The following is a 22,416-nucleotide window of genomic DNA, read 5'->3' as shown; positions in this document are numbered from 1 at the left end:
TGATGAGACTTCTTAATATGCAATGTTTGTTTTGCAATGTAGTGATCTGATTTGTTTATTAAAACAAGAAATGAAATTTCAGTGGCAAACAGTTTTATAGCTTTTCAGGAAATGGCAATGTTGACCTTAATTGAAATAGAGTAAAACAGTTTCTTAATATTTAGTAAATTTGCATCAAGAAAAACACCAGTCTTATTACATTCAGTACTACAAAAATAACATTAACGACTGCCTACAAAACTAAAACTATATGAGAAGTAAATTACCAATGAACATACCAATGATAAGTTTAAAAACAACAAAAAATGCCAAATTTTTGGGATGTCAGCATTTCATTTACATGTTGTGCTTATATACAACTAATATGCTTACATATTTCTAAAAGTTGAAATGATTTTTTTTGCAAAACGTTTATTTGCTATGTGCCCATTTAGTCATGTGTTTTATAACATCTTTATCAGTTCAACGGAAAAGTGAATCGTAATTCCACAAAACAACATTTAAGTCATGTGGTCTAGGTTGAGCGATATGATGCGCCAACAACAATCTGTGTGGTTTTCATTAATTGAGTTCTGCAATTTCTGATTTACCCTTCCTTTATTTCTAGTTGCTACGGGTTTAAACAAAACTGGTTTTAGGCTTTGTTAATGTTTTTATCATTTGGCGCGAACAGCATCGTTCAGGCGTGACCAAGATATCACGTGACAACTCAGCTGATTACATCTTAAAACGTTGTTCATGATTTGTGATTACGTCGTTAGTACTGTTTCGGGTATGATACGATAATACACTTAGCGAATATTAATAAACTTTGTCCAATAATTAGGGTACTACTGCACATGACACAAAAAGTTCATGTGGTTGCCAATTAACCTTGTTACATTATGACGTCATAGGCGTTGAACTGGTACTGAAAAAGAAAAAAAGGAAATTGGCCATGGACTAGTCACGCGTGAAAAGGGTGTTGGTTAGTTCAAGCAGGTGGTCCGACTTAAATAAGTGCTTATTTTCCTTCAAGCTTTATTCCGTTTTAACGTGTCGATACGATGAATTACGATTGTGAACGCCCAACTTCCAGGTTAGTAAATGCTGTTTAAATTTATCTAACATGCTTTGGGTAATTGTCGTTAATATTTTTTAGTGATTTTTTACCTTAAACCATTTAGTGACGTGTTTGTTTGTATTTATATTGCAATGTTACTTTGAGTGACCAAGTTACCTAATTAGAGTACAAGCAAGGATCAACAAGCGTTTTAGACCATCTCTTATATTTTAAGAGTTTTTAAACTTCTCACAAACTTTTTTCTAAACGGGTATAACTATTTTCCAGTTTTGTTCCACAGTTATTGTGCATGTGAAATATTTGTTGTAATGTTTAGGGTTATTCGCCCTCCTGGTGGTGGTTCAAGCAACATCTTTGGAGTTCCTGAACAGGCTCCACAAGTACCAAGTGCAAAGTCCACAGTGAATCCTAATTACCAAAGCAGTGTGTTTAATGACGGTCCACAACAAACATCTCCAACAAAGACATCAGGTTTATATTGTAAAATATCAAATTAGTTTTTAACTTCATATGACACAATGTTAAGTTGTAAGACTTTCCTGGAAAATGTAAGTGTACACCTATCAGTTTGCACAGTTTCAAATTTTCTTGTTTACTTAACACAGAAGGTAAACAAGTTAGACCCGTTAGCAGCACTTACAGAAGTTCAGTCTTCGAACCAAATTCTGAGCAAGTAATGAAATCAGCAACACCTACATTAAAGTCCTCAGTTTTTGTATCAGGTGATGAGCCAGTCAGAACTTTGCAGAGTGACAGTTCTAGACCAGGTGAGCACATGAGCAGAGTGTGATCTAAATGATCTATTGTTGTGACATTCCTAACACCTATTACTGGTGCATGAATCCTATTTAGGCTTTTGCAATAGTTTTCCCTTCAAAAAATATACATGCATTTCGTTATATTAAGTATAGAAACTGCAAGGAAAATCAGCAACATACCAATGTTTGATAAAACAACAGTACGACCAACAAGTGCTCCCTGTAGACATTGGAAAGACTCCACTAAGTCAACGATATTCTGCAGTGCAGCGTATCCAGTAAATGCAGAAATGGAACCGGGCTATAAAGCGATTCGGAAAACAGGTTTTTAAAAATTATTGGTTTTTAGTCCAAGCCTTAGACTAGCAAAGTGTAAGAACAGAAGAGTTTGTCAGTTTAGTAAGTTAAACTATTGACTCTGTTTAGCTGTGAAGCCGGCAAATGCAAACATGAAGTCATCAGTGTTTTCGCAAGTTGTCACTGACAAGAAACCTGCGCTCAAACAGCTTCCACAACACAATGAATTAAATGTATTTATGCCATTGCCTTTTACCCATTACAGACGGGCTTCAGTTAGCAAAACTTTTGTATCAAACTGGGATGCTTTGCCAACCAAAAAGAGAGGCGGAAAGAAGCAGATTATGAAAGCCAAAGAATCAGTTTTTGATAACAGCAGTTGTGAAGCAAAGGCAGCTAATACTCCACTTGTGTATACTGCTGATACCGCAAGGAGTGTAATGACTTACAGAAGCGCAAAACCTGTGGTTGTCAGTGAACGCAAAGAAACCACCAGTATTATGTCCAGTGGAAAAACTACAGCTTTTTTACCAATGAAAGCAAAGTGCAAGGTTAATCAAACATACCAGTCAACCTGTATGTCTGCAACTAACGAGCCACCTAGGTTATGGTCTTGTGATCAAAATCCAACTGCGCGTGCGAGGCCAGTGAAGAAAAGTACAATAACTGAATCAAAGGTGTTTTCCAAGCCCTCATCTACCGTATTATGGTCTTCGGGCTTCAGTCCATCACCTATAGCATCCAAAACGATAAATTGAAACAAACATTTTTTCTGTAAAGCTTTTCTATCAATCATTAAATGCGGTTGTATGTATGCCTTTGCGCAGCGTTTTGTAACGTACATGATAAGTTAAACGTCTTTTATTGCGTCAATGCGCTTTGTGACCTGTTTGTACATGTGAATAAAGAAATAAAGCCACGGCAACGTGCTTTCGTGTATTTTTAATAGTGCGCCGAGATCCGATAACTGGGGAAGAGATTGGCAACAATGAGAAAAAAGAAACCAGCAACGTTGGCGACCAACCGGCATCAACAGTTGTGGAAAATGGAAAAGATCAGAACGGCGAACCTCGTCTCGGGGCGGCTCGCAACGCGACTGGAATTCGGTGTGCTCAACCTCCTGGCGGTCGTTCTACAGTCACCTTCGGCTAAAGCCAGTTACGCACATACCGTGTTGTCCCACATCCGTACGCTGCTTATATTTTGCCGATAAATCTTTTTAAACCTATTTAAAACTATTAGTTGCTTAAAACAAGTGTTCCTTTCCACTGTTTTTCTTTATGCTTTGCTGCAGCAATCGAAAAATGAAGCCAAATTTTTTGCAGTGTTTAAATGTTGCATGTAAGTGTTTGCGTTTGTTTTGTAGACTTTTCTGTAAGACATCCAAGTGAACTTCCAAATATTTATTGTTGAACTATTCCTATTTCTGATCAACTGTAGCTAAATGATCTGGTGCTTTCTGCTTTGCATGTCTGTATTAAACATCCCCATATCACGTTTTGGGATCTTTGTTTTAAGTTTATGAATTGCAGTTGTGCTGATTTAAAATAAGGTTTCTTAATAATTGCGTATAGTATGCAGCAAAAAGTCATTCTGTGTTGGGACTATGTCAAGGGGCGGTTTGCGGTCTAATCAGATTAAACTTGGCCGTTCAGTAATTCAGGTTCAACCTTTTGGTTAAATAACATTTTTAAAAAAAGGCTAGTGTAATTCAAAAAGGCTAGTGTAATTAAATAACATTTCTAAAAAAGCCTTTCGGTAATTTAGGTTCAACCTTCTGGATAAATAACCATCTACTAAAAACAGAAATACACGCTTTTACGCTGAGTTTTTCAATTAAGTTCAGCAGTTGGGCATGCAAATCGAACGTAGCCTGGTCTAGGCCTAAGGCTAGTGACTTTGCCTACTAGCTTAGCCGATTAGCCAAATATGCTAATTTATAGTGATGGGACGATACCAGGTTTTGAAGCGAGTACCGATACCGAGTACCACGTGAAAACACCTTCGATACCGATTACCGAGTACTTAAGTATAGTGTTGTACCTCGTATATCACTAGCTAATTTAGGGTACAGGCGTGCACACAGTGGCGGCTCGTGCCTAAAATTTCTGGGGGTGCTGCTCCAAATTTTAGCCTTCATTAAACAAATATTGGCAATACATAGAAAAGCCACATTTCTAGTTTTCTAGCCATTGTTTTGTGTAGAAACAAGTAATACAAATGTTAATTAGCAACTCTATTGTGACGTAATTTTTGTTACGCAATAATGTACACCAGTGTAAACAGCAGACGACATCATTAGGGAATTTTGTTTGCTTGCACAGCGACGGACCAAAGTCAATAACATGCAGTAATAATGTGGCACATAAACACACGTGACACAGACTCGAAACGAAGCGGGTGTAAATACGGTAAAACACAACAACAATACATAGAAACAAGTTAGTAAAAAATGAGTCGAAAAAGGTCGTATTTCAGTTGGACAACATTTAAGAAAAACTGGTTGTAACAATGATCACTAACTAGCACACTTGCTATTCAGTCATTAATATGGCCATGTTTCATTTTAGTAACTTATTGTCACAGTCAGCGTTTACATATTCTATGACACTTCACAGTTTATTGCCACACAAAAAAACGAGCCATAAAGCTTTTTATTGGTTTCATAACTGGCAAATTTAACAACCACATTACATTTGTGTCAGAACTTGTTTATTTAAACATCTTTTCTTAATTTTTGTGTACAGACCATTAATTGTTTTTAACTTTCTTAATTGCTATACTTGCTGCTTTATTTGGTGGCAAATAGCTTATAATTCCTTTTTTGAAGTGCAAAACTCTGCAAGCTTTGAAAATTACAACACTCTCACTTAAATTTAAAACATATCATTAACATTGTGCTTCATTTTACAACCAAAATGAATCATAAAGTTATAGTTTGGGCAAAATAATTGATAGCTTCTTCCTTGATTTCCAAATGACAATTAAGAAACTTTTTTCTATTTAGTGCTAGCACTGCAAGTGCAGTCTTTTTGGAAATAATGGTGTTCCCTAGAAACGTTTGCATCCTTTTCAGTGTTGAAAAGAATCGTTTTGCCTTTGAGGGACTCATAGAAATTGCTGGCTAATTAACTGGCTTTTCTTTTTTTTAAGTTTCAGTAACTATTTTAGCAATAGGATATGCTTGGTGGTCACCACTATCTCCTCTGTAGAATGTCCATTCTTAAGAAACATTTCCAGTGAAGCAATTTAGCAGCTACTGTTTAGAGAAACAGTTCATGTCCATTATATCAATACACAAGATTGCACTTGGTTGCAAATGCTGTCCACATGGTGTTTTAAGAAACCAAAACTTGAAATTGTCATCACTAAGGTGTTTCAAAATACCTGTTGCTTCTGCAATTGTTTGTTCTGCATTTAATATTGCCTGAATTTCAGTGAGGCATTTAACTCCACAGTCACAAAGCTGTTTTATCTTTGTTAGCATTTAAAACTAAAACTGAGAATGATAACTGCAAAAACTGAAACCCACTTACAGTCATCTTAAAAAGTCACGACTAACCGTCAAAAATAATCATGTAACTGTACTCACTGTCGAACTTAAAAATACAGTAGGCTACACGGGTTTGGCTTTGGAGCACAGTAAACCCGGAACAGACAACACAACTACAGGCCGGTTCACACGCTACATGATTGGTGGAGCTGCGCGAGCCGCAGCACCCTGTCGCCTATTTCGCCCAGCATGTAGCTTTTCCAAGTGCGCATGCGCACAAGTGCAAAACGTCATGAAACGTCACGATTCGTCATGAAACTGGGTAGAGCTACTAACAGAGGAATTAGTATAGCCCCTGGTTGAAATTTGTTCGATAGGTGGCGCAACGGAGCATAGACATTTATGGTGCCATAAACAAATTGCTGAGTCAGCACCATAAACGCCTATGCTCCGTTGCGCCACCTATTTCAACCAGGGGCTATACTAATTCCTCTGTTAGTAGTTCTACCATGAAACTGGAGCTGCAGTTCCACCATAGATAATATATTAATGGCATATTTTTTTCATAAAAAATGAAAAAAAATGCCGACCAAGGCGGAAATTATACTCATATAAATTATACTTAAGAATACAAAAATAAGTATAATGAAAGTTATCTGTATTATTGTGGTAGGACCATTAAGTAAAAATATCTAGGGGGTGCTGCCAGCACCCTAGCACGAGCCGCCCCTGCGTGCACACACATGCAAGCATGTAGAAAAATTTTTTTTGGGTACTAACGTTAATCTCTAGGCACAGTAAAAGCACCTACATTTAGCTCGACTTGTCCGCTCGCGTTCAGCACTTAACAAACGGCTTTTACTGAATAACTTGGATGCATTTTAAATGAAAATTCGTTAGCCGCTTTTGTGCGTCTAAGTAAGTGCACTAAAAATATTGATGGACAAGTTGCGTTTTCGCCAAATTATCCCAAATATATGAGCGCTGTTCTAAACTGGTAAACGCAATGACGATACGTATGGCTTGAAAAACAAAATTACAAAATTAAACTTGTAACGGTGAAAGTGCCACTTCTTACCCTGTTTGGCATTGAACAGAGACGTTTACCTCTTTCCCTTTTTTGTATTAGCGGAACAATGTTGGTCTCCATTTTTTTGGCAAAGTCAATTGGAAATTTAAAAACGTTAAACAATAAATTGTAGCCTACTCACCATATTAATCCTGTTGCATGGTCGAAGTAAAAAAAGACGGCGGCACAAATAACGTTAAAATTCACCGATGAACACAGACTTCTAAGGTGGCGGTTGATGCTTATATAGCGATAAGCATTTTAGTCAGCTTCGATTGTTTTACAGTAGCAGCTTTCAGCAATTGGCCAAACTTAACCTCTAATTTATTTTGTTGTAACTTACAGCTAAACACCGACAAGACCGATTGTCAACGTAAGCAGTTCTTTCCCGATTTTGTGCTGTCCGAAGCAAAAGTTGCCTATGTTCTAAGTGTAACCCGGCCTTCGGTACTCGCACGTTGGTATCGAAAACTGAGGCAAAATATTTCCATACCGAGTACGAGTATCGATACCACTGAAATCGTTCGATACCATCGATACCGATTACCGAGTACCGATTACCGAGTACCGAGTACCCGTCCCATCACTCCTAATTTATCGAAAGTATTTTTGAGTCATTTGGGTGTTTTTAAGTGCTGCTAACTGCTTCTCCCGTCGTAGGCTAGGCCTACCTGCTGATGTCTAAAACGGTGAATTGTAAATTACGCGCCTGACAAAGAACGTGTGGCGCTTTTTGAAACATAGTTTGAGTGGTTTACCCACGCTTTTGAAGCAGGGGTCGGCAACCTTCATTCACTGCGGACAGTTTTAAACAGAAATTTTATCGCGGACCGGCCTTCAAAAATCAACAAATGTTTAGCAATGAATTTTTTTCATCTCATAAGAACCTAGAGCCTCTCGACCTGAAAAAGTATACGGCCCGGTATAAAATTCCTCACAGACCGGTAGTTGCCGATTGTTGTTTTAAAGCAGGGCTTCCCAAACTGGGGGTCGCTTAACAAACTTGAGGGGTCACAGAGAGCTGTACCAATTTCGCAGAAGATACTCCATACACTGGCGTAGAGTACGGGGTACCGCACACCCCCGGCCTTGACTTTTGTATAACGTCACAATGTCATTTTTGTTCAAGTTACGTCGGTTTTAAAACCTTTCCAGCTAAACGCAAACGCGCTTATAGTGACGCCATTGATCGAACAAACGTCGGTTGAAACGCAACACTTGCAGGTGTTTTGAAATTCACAGGCACTTAATGCTACATAAAGATGACATACAGAGTTATAGACTAACGTTTAAGTAATGTGTGGCGCAATAACTTTCTCTGATAAAAATAGGTAATAAATTTACGATTTCTAAGCAGTGTTTAATGTCCGCTTGCAAAGCACTGCAACGGCATAAACTTGGTTCAAGGTGATAAGTGCCTATTTGAAAAATAATGTGACAGAAACTAAAGGCTAAATCACATATAAGGTATCAGGGTTTGGACGTGTAAAGTAGTAGAATCCGAGTACCGGTATACGTTGTTTTAAGTTTTCGCTCGAATTAGTCGTTTCAATAAATACAATAAACGTATTTTTTGCACTGTTTATCATATTATCCGTGAAGGGTCGCGGAAAATTTAAAGAGATTAAAAGGGGTCGCGATCAAAAAAGTTTGGGAAGCCCTGTTTTAAAGCACACTTTTTTATAATTTACGGTCCGACTCAAAATAATGAAATAACCTCTCGCTGTAGCGAATTTGGACGGAAAAATCGAGATGAGATGAGCAATTGAAACAAGTTTTTTGCGCAGTTAGGCCTTTTCTCAGAAATTCTAACCCGAAACTTGGCTCAAGCTTTCAGGATTTTAATGAAACCACTATTCTACAAACGCCCATAATTTTGTGATACTTGATTGTGTGTGGAGACTGGCGATTATACTTCATTTCTACTACAAGTAATATCAAATAAGGTTTGAAATGTTGATTTTGTTATTTTTTACCTGAAAGCAGACCGTAACCAACTGTTCACCAACAAAAATTTGTAAAGAATACAGGAAAACTTTGTTTTATTACCCTGTTTTTTTAGTTTCAATCAACCAGGTTTTGTGTGTCGTCAAAAATAATAACCAAATATTTTTTTGAGTAAATATAAAATGCGCCAAGTGTAGTTTCTAAATTTGTATGGATGCTTTACTAATCAGAACTATTTTCAGATTTTTGACCAGGGGGCAAAAATGTTGGTCAATGTTTATGCACCATCTGTTGATATTCACTTCAGCCTAGATGTTGGTTCTGATTTGACACTTGAAGATTTTAAAATTATGTGTTCACCAGAATGCAGTATTAACCCAAAAGACATGAAAATATTCTTGAACAGTCAGCATCTGGCAGATGACAAAAAAACCTTGAAAGCCTACAACATTGCCACACATGACATGTTACTAATTCAACAAGGTGTTCCTAGTTCTTCACTTCCAAACCTTTTCCCAAGTGGACCAACACCTGCAAAGTTACCAAATCTGGACTTCTCAAGTATAAAGGTAGTAGACTTTTTTCTACTTGTGAAAGTTACATAATTACCTAGGCCAAACATATCAGTCAATAAATAGCTTCGGTGATGCTCAAACTCTAATAGGTTTGTTTGGAATATTGCGCTAGAAATAAAAAGTATGCAGAGTATGGCTGATAGACCTGGACGAAAACCTTGGTCATGCTGCACACCAGAGAATTGAACCAACATTTGTTTGGATACTACACTTTTAAGAAATTGTTCTGAACTTCTAACCAATATGCAACAAACACCATTGATTTCCACTATGTTATTGTCTCACAACCTATAAATTGTTTGTACCCAATACAAGAAAAAAGGGGAAAGGGCTTTAAAAGTTCCACAGTGTTGTGGGTTTCTTTTTTGTTATGTACAATGCGGTGTTTCCATGCACAAACATTAATTCTTGGCAACAGTAGCAAAAAGGCCTGGCAATAGAATTGCGTTGTGTGAAGCTCAAATAATATAATGTGGCTAACCTAAAAAAATAGTTGTCATATGTATCGAATCTCTTCTTGTTTTGTGTGACATTTTGTTTTAATACTGTATAATACAATCTGTTACAAAATAATCAGTTGTTGTGTCCAATATATGGATGTTATCAATTGTTTAATTTCAAACCGTGGCCCTAGAGAAAATGTAAGTGGTAACACCATAAAAATTAACCAATCTATTGTTAAACCTTAACATTTTTGTTTATGTTGATATCTTCTACCAGGTATTGAACCCTAAACTTTACTATTATAAATCATTCCAAACTGCCTTTGGAAAGTCACCTATAGAGTATAATAAAATTGCATAATGTTTTAATTGTAGGTTCCAGGTACTTCTTCACAACATACAGCACCACCGCCACCAACAAGAGCATCACCTCAACTGGATTTACAAAATCCCCACACCCTGCGAGAATTCTTAATGAATAATCCCCATGACTTGGCACTACTCAAGGAAAGAAACCCAGCATTTGCGGAGTCAATAGAAAACGGCGATTTTACCAAGATCACAGAACAACTGCAAAAAATTAGGTGCGAAGCCTAGAAATTTGAGATCACTTACATTTAGGAAATATTTGTCTATTTATACAAGCAATTATTTTTTAACAATAACTATATACTAGTCTAACTTGTATAGCGAATTAAGTATATATCACTGTGAATTTTAAGTGTGTAACATGCTAAGAGTTGATTTTATACAGAGAGGCGAATGAAAAAGATGCGCAAGAAAAAATAAGATTGTTAAATTCTGATCCAATGGATCTTGAAGTTCAACAAAAGATTGCTGAAGAAATAGAAAGGAAAAACATTGAGGAAAATATGAACATGGCCATTGAGGAGGCACCAGAAAGCTTTGGTCAAGTGGTTATGCTATGGATAAATTTAAAAGTTAATGGACACTATGTAAAAGGTACAAAGTAGAAAAAAGTATATGTGTACACCTTTTTTTTAATAATGCCATAACTTGTTTTATTTACAGCATTTGTTGATACTGGTGCACAGATGACTATTATGAGTAAAAATTGTGCACAGAGGTGCAATATCATGCGCTTGGTCGACAAACGGTGGGCAGGAATAGCAAAAGGTGTAGGAACACAAAAAATACTTGGTCGAATTCACATGGCCCAAATTCAAATTGAAAATGTGTTTCTGCAATGCTCATTTTCTGTTTTGGAAAATCAACCAATGGATGTCTTGCTTGGGTTAGATATGCTTCGCAGGTATTATACAATTTATCTTGATCATCAACTGCATAGCTCGGTGATTTTCAACCAGTTCCATGAAAGATCATCAGGGCTTTGTTGCATGAAAAGAAACAATTTTTGTAATAGTTATTACAGAGAAAATGTTAAACACTATAATAATTTGCGACGTAAGGTGACGTCCGACCTAAATCTTTTTTATCTTTATTGTTCTGCCTCCCTGTAATTTCAGCAAGTGGGTCCTATTTTTCTGTAATGTTACTGCGTTACCGTGCACAAACATGCGTTGAATTGCGACACTAGCAGAAGGGCCTGCCAGTGAAACTATGGTGTGTAAAGTTATATACTGCAAGCTTAACGTAGTCTCATCTTATGTAGCGGTAGGAAATGAATTTGGTATTTCATGACGTCATTTTGTGATGTCATATATATATGGCATACCCAGGAAAAATTTAAAGTCAGCGCCTATGATTAAAGGTCATGCAAGAAATTATTAGTTTGACTATTGTTCCATTGAACATTGGTCGAAAATCACTGGTTGACACAATGGTCGAAAATGGCATTTTTAAAAGTAATTTTCCACTACCAGTACCAATCTTCCACCAGGATTTGCTTCATTTATTGTTGGTTAATAATAAGAATGTAATTGGGTGGCCCTGTTGCTGCTTCAATACAGTAGTTGAGTGTGAGCTTGTTTTTTTGCATCATTTTAAAATTTTGTTTGGTGTTCCACAAGATTATTGCAATGCATAAAGCATTCCATGACATAAAAAGGTTGGAAAACACTAGCATAGCAAATTATACTTTTGTACTACTTATACACAAACTAGAGTGAGTGAAGAATGATAAATGGAGTAAAAATTGCAATAAAATGTAGTTTTATGTGAAAAATTTAACGTTTACCATTTACTTCTGCTTCAGGCACATCTGTGTTATTGACCTGAGGGAAAGCACCCTGACAATAGGAACCACAAAAACTCAAACAAAATTCTTGTCTGAAAATGAACTGCCCTCCCATGGTCGATTGCACGATCCAAATAATCCTGAACAGTCCCAGGAAGCATCAACTAGCAATGGGAATGAAGAGGAGGAAATTCAAAAAGCTTTGATGGTGCATATTTATACAAGCTTAGCCTGTTGCATAATTAAATAATGGATTTACTTTGCACCACTGTAGTATTCTGTTCATAATTCTTATGTGCAAGGAAAAACGTTTTTTAGGAATCTAGGTCAGTTTGTTAAAATAGTTTTTGTGTTTTTAATAATTTTTGTCTTATATACACAAGTTTAAATGTATTTTTTTCTATACCTTGATTCCTTAAAAGAACACAGGGTGTTTATGACCATCTTCACTGCTGGTAGGATAGATACTCTGTACATAAAACTTTGTACTTTTGGTAGTTATTTTAAGTTTTAAACTCGGAAATACAACAAATGAGTGCTCAACTGAAAAATATGCTTTCGGTGGGCATAGAAATAACTATAGTGATATTGGGATCACTATAATATTGGGATACTTCACCCTTCAAGCCACATCCATACCAACTCACAAATTGATGGCACATCTGTCAAACTCCTGCAAAGTGTACTTGGTGTTTGCATAGACTTCTTGCAGTATAATCCACAATAATGAAAATTGTAATGTTTTTCATAGGTTAGAGTACTGTATGATCTTTTGCATACAGTTGATTCCTGCAATTGTCGTGATGCTTTCATTGTTGTAACGTTTTCTGACAGCACTAATCTAACATGAAAAAACTTTACAGGAGTCTGCTGCAGAAGCGATGAAGCCTGAAACGAGCAACTTAAATTTAGTACATTCATCGGGAGAACCTCCGCATGAGCAGCCTGGACCACAGAACAATTTCTCCCCAGCTGTGTTTAACGATAAAGTTCGTCAACTTTTGGATATGGGCTTCAAGCGGTCACAGGCAGAAACTGAACTAAGTCGAGTGAATGGTGATCTGCAGCAGGCTATCAGCAATTTGTTAAGTCGCGCAGCAAATAAGTAGCGCTTTACACACGTGAGCGTCACTTATGTCGCCAGAAGAAAGACCAATATTTTATACCCCAGGCATTGTTTAGCAAAATTCCAGAAAATCTGCCTCCTACATTTTACTTATTTTATTCTGCTGCCAGTTTTTAGCGCATTGACTTTGCAGAGAGTAGATGCAAAATGCAAGCTGAAGGTGCTGGTATAGTATGTAATGTGTATTCCGCCTGCTTTAGCCCCTTGATTCCACAGTCAATGACGTGGGGTAAGTATGTCGATGTTTTAATGTTGTGCGGCTGCGTTTCAGTACAGACTCAACTTTTCTGCATGCATAAATCCGCCCCGAATTTCGCTTCGGTATTTTACCTTCATTACAATTTCCTTCCATCTCCTAGTTTGCATTTCGGCAGGACCAGATTAAGCCCTTCGGATCCCTTACACTCGTAATATAATGGTGGCTCGTGACTGTACAATGGATGTTTTTACAGTTGCTATATTTACATTCTCCGAACACGACTCAGTATCAATTAAGAGAAAGTGTATTTGGGCTACATTTAAATGCTTCTACGGCACCAAACAGTGTCCCATACAAATCTTTAAGGTGCCCCTTTCTTGATGTTCCACGACTTTGCCTATAATCAGGGTTGCCATCGACCTATGGACCCTAAAATAAGGACAACCGAAAAATTAAATTTTTATGCGAAACGAAACAAACGTTTATGGACATAACTTTACATTTATACGAGCCACCTTTTTTGTCATAAACATTCCGTTCCAGCAACTCCTTGCAGTAAAAAAATACTTCGTGCGTCTCACCAGGATTAGGTTTACTTTACTTGCAGCAGGGATTTGACTTGTAAGTATTGAAAGTAAGACAAAATAAGGATTCAAGTTTAGATCAAGGACATTTGTTTAAAATATGGACAATATTTTTTTCTAAGACATTGCCCTTCGAAATAAGAACAAATCTTAGAAATTATGACGGTATGGCAACCCTGCCTATAACTTAGTTATTCCTATCTGCTTTGTGCATGGAAGGAATCACATACATTCAGTGGTCGCGGTATTTCGTTTTTTTATTCGACAATATGTACAACAGCGAACGCATTTGTAACAAAATTGGCAGGGGTCGGATAAAACACTAGACCAGGGGTGCACAACGTACGGCCGCATGCGGCCGAGTAGACGATTTTGTGCGGCCGTGAACATGTTTATTAAAATATATGCACTGGCGGCCGTGACGCAAAAACCTCTTTTGTTAAATATTTTGACTTTCAAACTGCATGAAATAGATTTTGTAAGACTGTAAAGAATATTACCAGCCTAGTGACCCTGTGCATCACACTTTATATACGCCTATTGTGTGAAAACAATGCAAATAAACAGTCACCTTTTGCGTCACAATATAGATTATGACGCCATAAATAGCTCAGACTGTTTAGCTCAATCTGTGGATCAAGTTTTAAATTATCCGGGCTTTTTGGACGCCATTAGATGGTTTATGTGGGACAAGTCCTATTTTCACATAATAAATTTAAAAACAAAAACAAGCAGGTAATTGGCGGCCGTTGGTGAAGTAAGAATCTGCGATGCGGCCGTCTTAGCAAAAAGGTTGTGCAACCCTGCACTAGACAAACAGATTTGAATCGAGATGTTAATCACTTCTGTTGAATGTTTGGCAGTGAAAAGACTTGTAAATGTTTTGGTCGGTACGCCTCAAGGTGCACTCTACACTAATAGTCCTAACTGGCAGCTTGAAGCTCTGTTGTAGGAATGTGAAGGCGTGAAATGTGCAACTAAGAGCAGTTCTAACGACGTCCCAGTCTATTGGCACCTCTTTACACGGCTCTGATCGTGCTTCTTTTGGTGCGCCTTTAAATTTGTTTGCTTCTCGAAGCGATGACTTCATCGTAGAGAGGCGGCGCATCACAAGATGTCGCAGAACAAGTATCCAATGATCGGAAGCTGCTCGTGTCAACGTACAACAGATTTCTGTCCGTGCTTGTGCAAAGACCGCTGTCCTCTGACAAACAACCTAGAGGAAAAATGTATTTTAAAAGATGTTCAAGTTAACGTTTTTCACCAGTCCAAATGCAAATGCTAAATGTCTTTGTTTAACAAACGTAAACATCTTACCGTCATCGGTAAACTGGTTTCGCAGAGATACGTTCTCATGTGAAATTGCAACTTGCGTAACAGCACTTGATCGCTTTTGCTCCTCGCAAGCCTCTTGCTTTTTTAGAGAGTCCACCTTTCGAATACAAGCAAACGTAAATTCAACAAGTAGGAATCAGTTAGCAAAAGCGCCATACTGCAACTGTGCCTAACAACTTACCACATTAGTATGCACGTCTGTGTAGTTGACTGTTTCGCACGATGTACACGGTTCGGCGTCTACCGACTTGCATTTGTCCATGTCAAACGTTTCTTCCGGTGACTTTTGCGGTCCAACGCCACGCAGTGGAACTTTTCCATCTTCGGCTCCCTCGATGATTTTCAAGATGTCAAGATATTCCTGCGAAACAAAATGCCCATAAGTGTCGGTGCATAGGCAATGTCGGTAATAGTTTGCGCCAAGTTATTTCCGATAGGTGGCGGAAAGACTGTGGTTTTAGTGACAAGCTACAGAAGGTCCTGGTGGCCTGGAGTTTGTATCCATTGGCACATAAATATTGCGTAGCCATTTTGTAATTCACCTTTAAACTTCAAGTTATGTATATGGTTTGTCCACAGTACGAAAAAAACATCGTAAAAGATATGGAAAGCAACTTACGTGTCCCGCTTCAGCTTGCAGCACATCGCTAAGTTCTTCACACAATTTCGTGAAGGTTGGTCGTTCTTCTGGTTGGTTTGCCCAACAAGCCAGCATATTGGAATATCTAAAGAAAAACAATTGGTTGAATCCAATATGAAAAAAGCAAACAACTCATAATTTGATTTTAACTCACGCTGAATCTGATGAATATTCGGGTTTGCTCATTCGTACACCTCGCTTCAGTTTATTACAGAAATCTTTGTCCATTTGTATACCAGGGTAAGGCGATCCACCAAGGCTGAATATTTCCCAAAGCAAGACTCCGAACGACCACCTAATTAACCAAAATTCTCGATCACCATTTTTTCGAAAATATTATGTTAATTAATATGAGAAACCTACACATCGCTTTTTGTGGAGTAAATCTTGTCAAAAATCGACTCTGGTGCCATCCATTTGATAGGAAGACGCGCTTCTCCGTTTTGAATATAATCCGGATCTTTGTAGACGTCTCTTGCAAGACCGAAGTCGCAAATTTTTACCACTTGGTAATCGGAGATCAGCACGTTTCTTGCTGCCAAGTCTCGGTGAATGCACTGCAAAAATGAAAATGTTTTGACCACGATTCAGGCTAGATGGCCAAACTTGGAATCGGTAACTTTCATAACAAAAATTCTACTCGTTGATTCATTCCACAGGCTGGATCTAAATACGGTACTGGCGACATTGCTCAGTCGTTGTAAAGAATTAATATGTGGTATTTGGCAAGTTGATTACAAATAACACCTTATCAGCCGAACGCGGGTGCCATATGTCCACAGGAATGCAACAAACAGTTTTTCGATTGATTAAACTCCACGCGATCGGCCAAGAAACGAGATAGGTCCGATATAAAGTTCACTGCGAGGATATTTAACAAATCAGTTTCCTGCAAAACAGTCACCGCGTATTCAACAATTGGCGATTGCTACTCTATTGATGCCAAACGGAGAAGAGAAGGTAACTTTCCCACAAGCACACGCACCAACTTTCACCCCCAATTGTAAATATCGCAGGAAATGAGGCGACCGGCTGTCTACGAACTCCCATGCACTGACATAGTAAATTTGTTCGTTTTTTTGTTCTGATTTAAAAAATTTTCATAATACGTTTTACGATAGGTTTTCAGCAGTTTGCATTTGAAGTTTTGTTGCTAAACGGCGTCAAAAAATGTTAGCTTTCAAAACGTAACTGATTTTCATCACGGAAACTAAATTAAACGGAGTTTCTCTAGTGGTGTTTGATTTTTATATTTACCTTTTTCGATGCCAAAAACTCCATCCCTCTTGCAACTTGAAGACTGTACGAGAGCAGATCGGTGAGGGTAAGAGTTGTCTTTTCATCTTTTTTCTCCTTGTCGTCTTCGTTTGTTTCCGACACTTTCCGCAAACTCATCCGACTATCTTCGCAACCGCTAAAACAACAACAATCGTATAGTTAATGGCTATAAAGGGAAACCAAAACATTCGACTTTACAAGTTTGACTGTATGCTGTTGGATGCATAGTCGAAAAGAGATAACGATTTTTTGTAAGGTGCAAACCTTAAGACATGCTAACAAGTTACCACTACAAACTGTGACATGACTGGTTCAAACATTTTCACTAATACAGGTCAAGAAACTCAAAAAGCCGATACTTTTTCATATTTTACGCGTATGCATGTGATTAAACAGCCTGAATCCAACATCGCCCAAAAGCATATCTCAACCATACCTTGACAAGTTGGTTTGTCCAGTGATCTCACATTCTTGCGACGCTACAGTGTCAGCAGCGCTTGTACACGAAGCTCGGCTCACTCGTTTGTCAGTCAACCAGCTCGATCTGTCGTTCTCCAGACCCGAGAAGGCTCCGTCGTCCGTTGAGTCCTCACTTAAGAGCCGGCATTTTTTTGAGTCGTTACTGAGCACTTTTTTCTCGGCTCCGTCGACTCGTCCGCCAACATAACAATCACGCATGCCTCTCAAGTAAGTCGATAAGTTGCCATGGCGACAGTACTCCACAATGATCATCAGTGGACCTAGAATTGAAGAGTTTTAAATTCACAAACCTCGCACAAAATAAATTAAATGCAAACAGATCAAAAAAGGTGCTTTTACCATCTTTTGTCGTACAAGCGCCCAACAGATTGACAATGTTCAAATGGGAGCCAAGGTGAATAAGAATTTTGAGTTCTGACATCAAGGCGCTGTATTCGCTGCTTCGGGATCCCACTGTAAAAAAAAGTGTCACATATGATTTCAATTACATTTGTCCCAGATGCCAATTAGTGCAATTAAAACCGCAACTACGTGGATAAGGAAACACATCAAATTGATCCGCGTGGGTTCATTTTACAATTGGTATCCGCAAAACGTTGTTTTAAATATCGAGCCCTACAACTCCTTTTAGAACATACATGCAAAATGGCCTTTAATTTTTTTGTTTTTGTGGCTGCAAATTGTGTGAACGCTGGTTCGCGTGACGTAACGCTTACGCAAAATGTCCAATGTAAATGTCAGATTGGATCGGAGTTCGGGCAGCGGCGAGGAAGCAGCGCTGAGGATAGTTTCCGATTGCTGTATTGGAAAATATGACCAATCGAGGCAGACTTACGGCGCCACTCCATAAATGGAACAATATTACTAGCGTATTGTGCGGTTAAGCAGATCAGTGCGCTGCCATCGAATACCGGGTTGGGTAGTGTGAAAACCTGTGACTCGCCAAAGACCTGTGGCGCACGACCAGGGGCACACAGCAATGTCACGCTGACTCCAAAGCGGAAGTCATACCCCGAATATTGAAATCTTGAGCCCAAATAACGCTAGGGCAAATCTGAATAAGAATATCGCTGAGTGACGGTGACTAAATTTAAAGCAAGTTCAAGCAAAGACTTTCTCAGTGCAAAATACACAAAGGTAAATATGTCGCGGACATAAATAGCGATGATCTGGGCAACGTTCAACTTGGAGAAAAGTACACGCGCGTCTGCCGTTTGTTGAAATTTCTCACCTTTGAGCATTTTCACAGCCACGGTTTTGCAGGAAGAGGAACGCTCGAGATCAAAGGCGGTCGCCTGCACCACTTTGCCGAACGCCCCACGGCCAAGAGTCTTGCCAAACTTTAGACGATCTCTCGGGAATTCCCATTTCTTGGGATCGTAAGACAAACATTGAGCGTGTTCCTCCACTGGCATCTGCTTGATATCGAGCACAGGGACCAGATATTTTTGCTCCAGCCTTAGTTGTCGTTGAAGCTGTTGAAATAAGATTTTGTTTTTTGCAATGTTTGTGAATGGTTAACAGTGCATCACGTACTTTCTTGATTCTTCTCATCTTGGAGATAAGCATCCATGCCCCGCACACAATAGTGAGAAACATTACGACGGACAAAGACGAGAATAGGATGCGATGAAGCTGGTTTGCATCTAAAAAGTAAAACAGTTTTGGGTAATGACGACTATAATGCAATAATAATACATGAACTTCTCTTACCATTGATATGTAAGATCTGTTGGCGCGTTGCTTCTCCCAGTCCGTTACGAGCATGACAGGTGTATGTACCCCCATCCTCGGCTTGCACTCTTGTGATTTTTAGCTCTTCAGTGGTGGCTAAGATTTCATATATATATGTTAACTACCAACCAGTGGAGTGTACAAGTTACAGAATGGTTTGAGTTAAACCTTGAGGTATTGGAATTTCGTTGTGATACCACATGATTTCAGGAGTGGGAACGCCAGAAACTTTGCAAGCCACCTCATAATCCAACCCAAGGTCCACTACGACCTCTTCAGCAATTTCTAGTATTCTTGGCTTTTCCGGTTCTGTAAATTATTAATAAACTTAATTTGCTGCCAGGAAAGTTCACAAGCACAAGATCCTTACCGATTACACGGAGAAAAACTTTTCGTTGTACGGTATCTGCGCGATTTGATATTGTCAGAGTGTATGTTGCTTCATCAGCATAGCCTACATCACGAATTAAGAGACTAGACATTTTGATGACAATCCTGTTATCGGCGCCATCAGCGCGAAGCAAAGTAGTGCCATTGTGCCACGAAAAGGTAGGAGCAGGATAAGCGTCAACGGAAAAATTAAGCGCCACTTCGTATCCTTTGACAGCGTTCAGGCTCGTCTGATTTTCTCCACTCGCCGAACAACCGGTAATTTTTATGTACGGAGTTTCTGTAAGAAGACGACACGAGTTGTTTAAAATACCCCTTCGCGGAAATTTAAGTAACGTGACTCCGTGGGGCTTACCATACACAACTATGTCGGTTTCTGCCGTCTTGCGTTTGCCATTGTATAGGGCGTCGCAGATGTAAGTGCCGCTGTCGTTAAGACTTGCCCTGGACAATGTAAGCCAGCTTCGCCATACGTCCATACCGTTGCTCTTTGCAGGTAGTTCAAAGTAAGTTACCTATAATTTTCAGACGTGTATAAAAATAATGAAGTACAAGGTATGCCATGACAAAACACTATGGTCATACTTCAACCATAAATGGTTTGTAGCACATAGTTTGTTCATAAACTTCCAGGTGATATTTCTGTACTTTGCACTCTTGCTTTTATGGAAATGAACGATTTGATTTAAGTTTCATCCACGCAGACAAACCAAACATGGATGTATCAAAGAAATACCTTATCGCCTCCAGTGAGGTTACGTCCGTTTGGTGCAATCCATTCAAATGTTACCGCTTGACCGGGAACCTCTACTTCGCACATAACACGGATCTTTTGCGATAGAAATGCGTAACTGTCGGCTTTGATTAACAGCTCTCCCATTCGTTTTTGGGTTTCTGCAATTGAAAAATACAGGCGTTGCGGACTTATGCCTGCGCAGCAACGGGAGTTGTTTTTTACCTTTGTTAACAGTGAGAAGAAAACGGTGGTAATGTTTTATTCCCTGGTATGTCGCTGTACACTTCCACAGGCCTACATCATAGTCAGTCGTGTTATGTAAAGTGAAACCCGCGGTTGGATCATACGACAACTGAAAACAACAGATACATTTAGGTCATATGATATAGTTGGATCATATGATAACTTTAAAACAGAAAATTATCGACCATAGGTCATTTAGATCATATGATAACAAAAAACATGAAACTTAACGAAGAAATGCTTGTTTGCAAACAGTGATGTTGGTTGGGGTGTGCCCTTACCCTCGTTGCAGGTGTATCGTCTGCTAACTTTGACAAACCGACCACCACATCTTCCCTGGTTGGTCTACAAGGCACCACGACGTCTTTGTGTATGTTGGCTTCAATTTTTCCAGGCACATCGAGAAGTAACGTTCTACCATCTGCAAAAACCAAAGATTTTAACACAACGCTCCCTACCACTAGCCAACGGCATATCGTTTTCAAAACTAACCGTAAACATAAAGGTAAATACGCTTGATCCAAGTTTTTGAGGCAGAGTTTTCAGGCTGATCCCAGTCTTTGCTGGTTTCATTGCTTAGCAACCTGTATCTGCACACGTAATACCCTGTGTCTTCCGTGGTTGCGTTATTGAGTTTCAGTGAACTTCGAAGTATTAGTTTTCCGCCGCTGATTTCAGTTTTAGTTGGCACAACGCTTCCACGACCGTTCGAAGACATGGATTTCGGAAAACTCCATTGAAGTCCGACTTGTGGCCCCCGCGCATCGCCCTGACACCGCAATTTGACTGTGTCACCTGTTAAAACTTGTCGCTGCCTGGTCGTTCCAATTCGACCTAAAAACGTGGACAGTTTTTAAAGTTTAAATTAAAATATAGTTTCAAAGGCACTTGGCTGAAAAAGCTACAACCCCAGAAAATTTGATCCCTTGAGTCTTTCTAGCAAAAATAGTTTTTGAAAGCAAGTATTTTTACACAAAGAGTTTTTTAACGATAAGACTGTTTGGGGGGATAAAAAAGTAAATAAAACAGTCAGGCAGTAATTTTGAGACAGACAAATGGTCTCTTACCTCCAAACGAACAAGTTACCAATATTCCCAACACCAGACTTGCTCCAAGTAATCCCATATTTTGCTATTTCACACTTCAGAGACAATACAACGTTAACTTATATTTTCGCTATGCTGGAAAGGTGGTGTTAACCCTGTATACGAAACACAAGCCTATTAATTCAAGAACCTTGTATCCTCCTTACATACAAGCCTATCCTGTTCTGAAACCTTGTTGAACCCAATGTTTAACAACTAAGTGGGTGCCGCTAACATCCAACCATCGTTGTTGGTGACTCTTTTCCAGTCCGTCTTTGTTCCTAAGCTTCTACTCGGCGTCCCTTGTGTGTCATGCGGATGCAGGAGCGTAATGACTCAAGTGGCAATAGTTTCCACCAAGCATCGCGGTAACGGCGGTTTCCTATTCCAGGCGCACTTCCGTGGGAATGCCTCGCGTCCCGGGTCGCCTGCTTGCTTTTTCCTTGCCCTGTGGGAAAGCGCCGCATCGACGCGCAGGAAGTCATTGTGACGTTATCGCGGGTCGGAGCAACGCGAACTTCCACGCGGGGATCGGCCTCTGTAATGGGAGCCCAAATCGCACGCAAAGAGTGTTTTTATTTAGCTGCGCATGCGCAAATGACCTTCTGCGTAAATTACACCTCAGCCCGAGTACTTTGCACCTCAGCCGACTGTGGATTGAAAAAACAAAAACAACTAAAGACATTTGTAAGTGTCATGAAAAGTCCGCCCTTGTGTCATATATTTTTGTGTAAATATGTTGAAAAAATTTTAGTTTTTCATAAAAGATTTTTTTCATGATAG

At 39.0% G+C, this 22,416-nt stretch overlaps 3 protein-coding genes across 4 annotated transcripts; 2 read left to right on the top strand and 1 right to left on the bottom strand.

The window, feature by feature from the left end:
- The first annotated feature begins 844 nt into the window (after window positions 1–844).
- Window positions 845–3,613, top strand: LOC145237202 (uncharacterized). Of its 2 annotated transcripts, XM_080099976.1 has the most exons (4): window positions 845–1,078; window positions 1,380–1,534; window positions 1,669–1,830; window positions 1,975–3,061. In XM_080099976.1, exons 1-4 carry the CDS (start codon window positions 1,047–1,049, stop codon window positions 2,151–2,153), a joined length of 528 nt encoding a protein of 175 aa, XP_079956102.1. In that variant the 5' UTR covers window positions 845–1,046; the 3' UTR covers window positions 2,154–3,061. The 2 variants fall into 2 exon arrangements, with proteins under 2 accessions (XP_079956102.1, XP_079956103.1); XM_080099977.1 differs by lacking the exons at window positions 1,669–1,830; window positions 1,975–3,061 and adding an exon at window positions 3,068–3,613 and having other exon boundaries at window positions 907–1,078.
- Window positions 3,614–8,377: 4,764 nt separating this feature from the next.
- On the top strand, window positions 8,378–13,282 carry LOC145237419 (protein DDI1 homolog 2-like). Its single transcript, XM_080100271.1, has 7 exons — window positions 8,378–8,626; window positions 8,870–9,196; window positions 10,021–10,229; window positions 10,400–10,608; window positions 10,678–10,918; window positions 11,822–12,011; window positions 12,667–13,282. Exons 2-7 carry the CDS (start codon window positions 8,891–8,893, stop codon window positions 12,910–12,912), a joined length of 1,401 nt encoding a protein of 466 aa, XP_079956397.1. The 5' UTR covers window positions 8,378–8,626; window positions 8,870–8,890; the 3' UTR covers window positions 12,913–13,282.
- A 669-nt stretch (window positions 13,283–13,951) lies between these two features.
- Window positions 13,952–22,393, bottom strand: LOC145237417 (vascular endothelial growth factor receptor 1-like). The gene is made up of 20 exons (XM_080100269.1): window positions 21,616–22,393; window positions 21,041–21,382; window positions 20,830–20,969; window positions 20,528–20,657; window positions 20,306–20,463; window positions 19,925–20,084; window positions 19,550–19,849; window positions 19,348–19,488; window positions 19,159–19,275; window positions 18,982–19,091; window positions 18,677–18,920; window positions 17,785–17,898; window positions 17,402–17,705; window positions 16,945–17,101; window positions 16,051–16,244; window positions 15,842–15,982; window positions 15,667–15,772; window positions 15,229–15,408; window positions 15,030–15,144; window positions 13,952–14,928 (listed from the first exon to the last, which is right to left on the bottom strand). Exons 1-20 carry the CDS (start codon window positions 21,671–21,673, stop codon window positions 14,768–14,770), a joined length of 3,372 nt encoding a protein of 1,123 aa, XP_079956395.1. The 5' UTR covers window positions 21,674–22,393; the 3' UTR covers window positions 13,952–14,767.
- Between the last annotated feature and the right edge of the window lie 23 nt (window positions 22,394–22,416).

The sequence above is a fragment of the Phallusia mammillata genome, chromosome 7 (assembly GCF_965637545.1).
Source record: "Phallusia mammillata chromosome 7, kaPhaMamm4.hap1.1, whole genome shotgun sequence".
In the NCBI taxonomy this organism is placed as follows: domain Eukaryota; kingdom Metazoa; phylum Chordata; class Ascidiacea; order Phlebobranchia; family Ascidiidae; genus Phallusia; species Phallusia mammillata.
The sequence above is the reverse complement of the archived record's forward strand: the minus strand, read 5'-3'. Positions and strand labels throughout refer to the sequence as shown.

Coding starts and splice junctions, on each gene's coding strand:
- LOC145237202 (XM_080099976.1), top strand. CDS start 1,047: ATGAATTACGATTGTGAACGCCCAACTTCCAG. Junction 1,079..1,379: donor TGTGAACGCCCAACTTCCAG/GTTAGTAAATGC, acceptor TGTAATGTTTAG/GGTTATTCGCCCTCCTGGTG. Junction 1,831..1,974: donor GAGTGACAGTTCTAGACCAG/GTGAGCACATGA, acceptor TATTAAGTATAG/AAACTGCAAGGAAAATCAGC.
- LOC145237419 (XM_080100271.1), top strand. CDS start 8,891: ATGTTGGTCAATGTTTATGCACCATCTGTTGATATTCACTTCAGCCTA. Junction 9,197..10,020: donor TGGACTTCTCAAGTATAAAG/GTAGTAGACTTT, acceptor TTTTAATTGTAG/GTTCCAGGTACTTCTTCACA. Junction 10,609..10,677: donor TAATGGACACTATGTAAAAG/GTACAAAGTAGA, acceptor TTTTATTTACAG/CATTTGTTGATACTGGTGCA.
- LOC145237417 (XM_080100269.1), bottom strand. CDS start 21,673: ATGGGATTACTTGGAGCAAGTCTGGTGTTGGGAATATTGGTAACTTGT. Junction 15,983..16,050: donor TACTCCACAAAAAGCGATGT/GTAGGTTTCTCA, acceptor TTGGTTAATTAG/GTGGTCGTTCGGAGTCTTGC. Junction 15,773..15,841: donor GAATATTCATCAGATTCAGC/GTGAGTTAAAAT, acceptor GTTTTTCTTTAG/ATATTCCAATATGCTGGCTT.